The sequence below is a fragment of the Kryptolebias marmoratus genome, linkage group LG14, assembly GCF_001649575.2.
Source record: "Kryptolebias marmoratus isolate JLee-2015 linkage group LG14, ASM164957v2, whole genome shotgun sequence".
Taxonomy (NCBI): domain Eukaryota; kingdom Metazoa; phylum Chordata; class Actinopteri; order Cyprinodontiformes; family Rivulidae; genus Kryptolebias; species Kryptolebias marmoratus.
In genome coordinates, this window is record NC_051443.1 from 22,854,186 (window position 1) to 22,861,256 (window position 7,071).

The 7,071-nt window shown below is 40.0% G+C and overlaps 1 protein-coding gene across 5 annotated transcripts in view; it reads left to right on the plus strand.

The window, feature by feature from the left end:
• The window catches only part of rxraa (retinoid X receptor, alpha a), a 151,136-nt gene extending 144,071 nt beyond the window's left edge, over positions 1 to 7,065 (plus strand). For all 5 annotated transcript variants that reach the window (XM_037979285.1, XM_037979286.1, XM_037979287.1 and 2 more), the window contains exons 8-11: positions 332 to 464; positions 4,306 to 4,397; positions 6,522 to 6,627; positions 6,771 to 7,065. In XM_037979285.1, the coding sequence (XP_037835213.1) occupies positions 332 to 464; positions 4,306 to 4,397; positions 6,522 to 6,627; positions 6,771 to 6,918 (479 nt within the window). In that variant the 3' untranslated portion in view covers positions 6,919 to 7,065. The remainder of the gene's footprint in view (positions 1 to 331; positions 465 to 4,305; positions 4,398 to 6,521; positions 6,628 to 6,770) is intronic.
• The last annotated feature ends 6 nt before the right edge of the window (positions 7,066 to 7,071 follow it).

A 7,071-nucleotide genomic window follows, 5' to 3' on the forward strand; every position in this document is an offset into this window, starting at 1 on the left:
GTCTTCGCCGCTCCTTGTGTCAGGCCCCCTGCTTTGGCACATCAAGCCCGTTGTCGTTATTGTGATGGCAGGCGCACTTCATCCCTTTTACACGCTTGTCTCCTTAGAAAGCATGATTCAAACGTTTGAGATAACCTGATGCCTGTGCTTGAGAAAGCTGCAGGGGTTTACGGTGCAGCGTAATTGATTCACTGGAATTCCGCCTTTGTTGTCGTTTTAATTTTGCGTGAACGCTGGGTGAACTTTTGTACGGGGATTTGCCTTATTTTATTTTATTTATTTTTTTAACCATATACCTTGATCCATCTCCTCCCCCTCTTCTTTGTCTCAGGTTGGAATGAACTCCTCATTGCGTCATTTTCACATCGTTCCATCTCGGTAAAGGATGGGATTCTGTTGGCAACGGGGCTGCATGTCCACCGCAACAGCGCCCATAGTGCAGGAGTGGGAGCCATCTTTGACAGGTCATTATCTCTTTGTTACTAAACCTTCTTGCACACAGTGTGTTTAAATTAACTTAAAAACTGCAACAATTGTTTTCAAAGCAGATATCTTGGAAGCAACTTTGTTAATTTATTGAGTTTTTGTTAATGTCAGATTAATGTTTTATCCATAATAAGGCTTTAAAAGACAAATCTTTGTCTGTAAAAAAAGGTAAAAATATATTTTAATTAGTGCAAATGCACTTTAAGCCTGTTCCTGTCTTTTTTAGTAACTAAAAAGCTAATAATTTCTAATAAAACTTTAGTTTGAAGCACTTTTATTAAGTATACTTGATTTACTTTTTGACAGCGTGTGACATTTAGCATTCTTTTAGTGGAAATATTGCTCTGACTGGAAATCACAGGGATGCTTCACGGAGGGGAAGGCAGCACAGGAATTATTGATTGACTCCACTTTATTAAATATGTACACCTGGGTGCATCAGGGGTCTCGCAGAAACCCTGAGCTTGCTCAGGAAAATGTCAAAAATCCATGCAAAGTTGAGTCACAGTGAAGTCAGGAGTGTGCAGGCACCACCCTGGTGGCTGTTATTGACATTCCAGGCCAGCAAATTGACAGACTGACTGAAACACCGCCTGGGACTGCGGTGTGTGTTCAGCAGCATCACAACTTGAGCAGAACTAACGTGAACTATTTGAAAAGTAAAAAAAAAAAAAAATACAAGCAAAATATACAATGCAGACTCTGCTGAGTTCTGTCTCAGATGCATCTTAAATTATTCAGAAAAAGTATCTTGTTCTTTGTTATGATGCAAGAAACGTACTCGAATGCATCTTCTTCTGTTATTGTTCACCTGTGTTTGATTAAATGTGTTCATTTCTACTCAAGGTGTGGTAGATGGAAAACCAGGCAATGAGGTCAAGTGAAATACCCATGGAACTAGGTGACCAAAAAGGCACAACAAACATTTTGGCAGCATTTTAGGTGCCTGAAATCCACATCATTCTTAAATGAAAGAAATTTGATCTTGAGCAATGGGTTATGGTGACATAGTCCAGTGTTCCTTTGTTGGAAACTCATGTGACATTCTGCTGGGAGTTTTTTCCAGAGGTGTCCTGATTGATTTACAGACCACAGAAGGCAAAATCCTCTGATGGGACTGAATTCTTGACTCAAAATTCCCGGAGATGTGTGATGAACAGGTTACTAACTGAAGGTGCCTGATCGATGGTGCAAATGAAGCAACTTGCATCTGGATTTGATTATATATTTTTTTTAAATGAGGGTGCAAACTTTCTTTCCTGCTTCTCTCTTTCTGACCATGAATCAGACGGAATAAAGTAGAAAACCTTTTTACTGTATCATACTAATCAGGAGGGAAGTAAAATATATTTACATCAGCTTGAAGCAGCAGACAACATTGTGTATTTCAACATGCAGGAGTATGAGTCACGAGTGATTCAGGGATGATTTGTGTTTCTGTCACATTGAGGCTTCCTCACAGCATCCCAAGGAGTATTTTTGAGTTGAAAAGACATTGATTGAAATCTGTACTCTTCATAGATGTTTAGGCTAAAATCGGACTAAATTCGACCTTGAAGTCAAAATTTTGTAGATGTCTACATCAGTCGTAAACATTAGGGAACTTCTGCATTCACCCAAGATTGGCAGGGATAAACAGAGCTGATGTGGACATTGAACAGGGATTTCTCCCATCCCGCTGAGCTAACTAAATAACAGCCACAACAAGTCTGGGCGTGGCTTTCTGCTGCAGGAGCCAACAGATTCGACGTGTGCCAGCTAGATTTAGGAGAAAAATTGATGCAGAAAACTTAAAATGCTGTCTGAAGTCTACACCTTTTATCAGTATGCTTTGTATGCGAAGCTAAGATGAGGTTCACATTTACAAACAAAAACAAAAAAAGCCTAAATTGACAAAGCCTAAGTCTAGATTAGTACCCAACGGAGAGTTTCTGGCTGTTGACAGATTCTACTCAGTTTCTACTCAGAACCTTACTGGGCTGCGACTGTTGAAGACAAGTTGGCGACTTAAAATTTACTCAGTATTGCTGGAAATGATGCAATTTTTTTTATTGTAGTCTCACTGAATTCTGAGTATTTGCAACCACAAGACCAGCAAGCCGTGCAGTTGCTTTTGCACAGCCAGTTTTTGAAAATTGCAATAGTTTTTTTTTTTTTTCTGTGCATGGCTTGCAACACTGTATTCTAGGTTGTACACATTAATTCTTGTCCACTGCTGCCCACTTCGGACCCATCTTGGCAGCCTCCCTCACATTTATGATTTAATCTATAGTCTGCTGGAGTACACTTTAGAAATGAAGAGATGGACAGATTTAAATCAGGTTTTAATAATCAGTATTTATCATCAGTGTGGTTTTTAGACCTGGACATTTTGTCTGTCAGAGGAGAGCTTCCATGCAGGTCTCAAAATACAGAGCTAGTGCTCTTGAGACTGATTAAAGACAACTTCAACAACTCTGTTTTGAAAGAAATGTAGCTGCACAACGTACAGTGTTCTATATTCATGCGGCAGGAATTTGAAAATCCCTGCAGTGAGGAATTTGAGAATCCCCGAGCAAATCGCAAGAAGTTCTGGAGACTCCCTTGCGATTTCTGTCCACCATCTAGCAGTGAGATACTACCTTAAGCTTGTAGAATCATTGCTTAAAAAAGATATAAGATTTCCACTGCTGCCAAAATTGGCTTAGAGGAGTGAAGGTGCAGACTCTGACAGGTCAGAAAAGAATTACAGAATTAAAGAATTACAAAATGGAAAATGACATGTTCTCGGTTGCTGTTTAATGAGTGTGTGCAGAGTGAGGATCGCTCTTAGTTGACTTAATTTTCAGTCTAAAACCAGACAGAATGTGGAAAAAAGGATTTGAAATGACTGAGCAGCTCAGATGCTAATCTTCCATACAATTCATCAGTAGTTCTTTTGTGCATAATTTATAAAGAAGATGAATATTCAGCGTGTCCTGTTGGTGGCCCTGCAGAATCTGTGGACCAGCAGAGAATTAGCAGCTGCTGTCAACAGACCTGTTGTGCCTCTGCCCGTCTGATCAGCAGCCTCTGACGCTCCACAGCCACAGGATATATTCATCTCTGCATTAACTGTGGCGAGCATTAAGATACAGAGAACTGATTATGTTTCCTTATCTACTCCTTTTTCTCTCTTCTCCATACAAATGAAGAGACTGATTAACTTACACACTTAAGTCCTATCGTCGTTTTTTTTTTTTTTTAGTTCTGTTCCTCCTCCTCCCTTTCAGAGCAAATTGAATTAGAATGAGCTACAACTGACTTTACAGTCCGAGGGCCAGAAAGAAACGGGAGAAAATAACGTCTGGGAGAGGGTGATGGAGTCAGAGAGGGGTGAGGAGTTCGAGCGACTCCCACCTGTGATGTCACGCTCAGACAGTGGGAGCGCTGGTGTAGGGTTACAGCGTGTGTTAACTCTGCGGCTTTCCTTTTATGAAAGCCACAAACTAAATATAATTACTTTGCAGGCTTGTAAACTTTTTCCACTGATCTAACTGCGCACGTGTGGGTTCACAGTATGCTCGTGTGCTGCTATCTTTAAATACATGAGTCGGACGGCGGCTAGAAAACATATTTTTATGATACCAGTCTGGGTAATTAACATTAGGAACAATGAGAAATTTGCAGAAAAAAACAACAATTTGACTTGAGTGGTTTTTTGTGATCTTAGTTTGTTTGTCTGACATAACACGCTAACCAAGAAATAAACATGGTTAAGTCCTGGTCTGGAATGAGCCACTAATCTGACTTTTTAATGTCTGTTTTTAAATTATTATTATTATTTTTATTTTTTTGCAGAGTGCTCACAGAACTGGTGTCAAAGATGAGAGACATGCAGATGGATAAGACCGAGTTAGGGTGCCTTCGAGCCATTGTTCTGTTTAACCCAGGTAAGCATGTGAACACGTCAGCCTTCATTTGTAGCAAAGGTTTCACAACGACGGCGTTTTAAAGAAAGAGCACAAAGACACCAGGGATAACGGAGCATACTGTCTCTGCTTTTATTCCCACAGAGGGCTCGCATTTCTTTTTATTTTGCTTTAAAGAAATTAGCCATTCTAATAATAATTTAAACTGGTAGTGATCAATATTTCTCTAGTTCTCTACTGATTTCTGTTGTCAATTTTACAAAATAATTAAATAAATGAATAAGTAATAACAGTTGATGTAAAACATAAAACAGTTTTTGCACCAACAACGTGATTCCCAAAGAGCGATTAGCTAAAAACTTGACTTGACTTGACTCTCAGATCTTGTGTGAAAATCCATCATATTATAGTTGATTCTTTGCTAAGGTATTACACGTAAACATCCATCCCTTTAGTTAGGTTCTTTTATGACTGAATAATTGATATGTCTGTTTTTAAATGAGTTAACAACAAAACAAAAGTATACAAAATATACAGGAGACTGATTTATTTCAAGGCGTAAAACAATGAGAGGTGGTTCAAGGCTTTGGATAAAAGAGGAATTTATTTGTCAGTGTTTAAAAAAAAACAAAAACAAATAATCATAATTCTAATAGTCAATAATAATAAGTGTTCAGCTGTCAAAGGTTCTTCTCAGCGCAGCCTTACAGACCGTAGCTGTGGTTTGTGTCTCAGCCTGACATCATGCGATGCCATAAATAGGACCTCTCTTAAAAACCTGAGACCTGTTGGTCACTTCTAGAAGCTCGTAAATTTTAGAGCTTCACAAATCACCAAACATTTATTAGCATCACTATATAAGTGTGTGCATTGTTAACGTCTCAGGGGATTACAGCAAGCTGCAGACCCAAACTGAAGGCCAGTAATAAAGTTGGCGAATAATTTAACCAAAATCCCATAAAGGCATGTTTTCCTAATATTGGAAAGCTGAAGTAAAATGTGATTTTTATGTCGTATAGTTTTTTTGAATGGAACTTTATTGCAAAGTTTTGTCCATTTTAGAGGAAAAGAAAAAGCTCCTGACATATTGACATCTTGCATGTGTCACTATTTTTATTTTAACCTTATCAGAGCAAATGGCATCTGTGTTTTTATGACTCGACCTGGGAGTCTCCGTCTGTCCCTTTGGGGCCACCATAGATCTGTTCACGCCAGCCACACTGATCCTCTGTGTTCTACATCTTGTTCAGGCCACATCCGGGCCCACTAACTCTGCCTGATTCCTGTTAATTAGCTGTTTGCGAGGCAGGTCTCACCGAAAGAGCAAAGGCCTGCGAGGGTGGGAGTAACGGGGGGGGCTTCGGCGAGGCTCAGTCATTCCGTTCCCACACTGCCCGATCCCGTTCGGTCCGGCCATCAACAACAAATGTTCATTCATCAGCAGCCGATGCTGCGGCGCTTTGTTGACCAGCGGTGTTAATCAATGACGTTCTGTGTTGTGAATCGAGTGTGATTTTTTTTTTAGTGGAGCTGAAATTAGCGCGGCTTTAAAAATGGCAGCCTTAATTGGATTCGCCCAGAATGTGGTGACAAATGTTCGTTTGGAGCCTGCAGGGTTATGGGTTATGGATGGGACAGAGAAATCGTTATGTAACTTCATAAGTTACCTTTCTCTGATGATGAAATGTCTTGTCTGAGGATTTTTTTAAACCTTTGTCTGAATTATCATTAAGACTATTTATATAATATTATCATCCTAATTATATACATATTTAGATAATCGGAGATTTATTTAGTTAGTTAAAAATTAATAAAAATAACAACTATTTGTGAAAGATATCACCAATAGTCCATTTTTCCCCTTTATTCCAATCTGTTGTGACTTTTTCTTTTGACGTTTCTGGCCATCAGCTTGAAACAAAGCAAAGACAGAAAAACAAGCTCATTTTGCATTTTCTCTTTTTGCTGATTAAAATAGTTTCAATGCACATCTACCATAGCTTTACAGCTTTGGTTGCTTTAATACTCTGTCTTTATAATATTTAGTGATTGATGGATGTACTGTATATATATATGTAACAAATAAAAACAAAAAGGTAAGACCGGATTGAAGATGTGTTACAGTTATTTCTCGTTTCTGTGCAGATTCTAAAGGTCTGTCCAACCCGGGTGAGGTAGAAGCCCTGAGAGAAAAAGTCTACGCATCTTTAGAGGCCTACTGCAAACAGAAGTACCCCGAACAGCCGGGCAGGTGGGATTAAAACCACAAACACGAAGCCACTGCGGTGTGCTGCTCAAATAAAGTGATAGTTTCGATATTACAGACACTACAGATCTGTTTGATCATCAGTACTGAAGCCTGTCCTTTTTTTTTTGGGCGTTATGTCTGAACAGGTTTGCCAAGCTGTTGCTACGGTTACCAGCGCTGCGCTCCATCGGGCTCAAGTGTCTGGAGCACCTGTTCTTCTTCAAGCTGATCGGCGACACGCCCATCGACACCTTCCTCATGGAGATGCTAGAAGCCCCTCATCAAATGACATAATAGCAGTAAATCCTCCTGAATCCCTCCCTGACCGTCGCCGCCCATCCTCCGTCCTTCCTGTCCCTCAGACCCCACCCCTGCCCCCGTCCCCATCCCCGTCCCCAGATCGAGGACGGATCACATTAAGACTCTGGATGGATCTCCCCTTCTCCC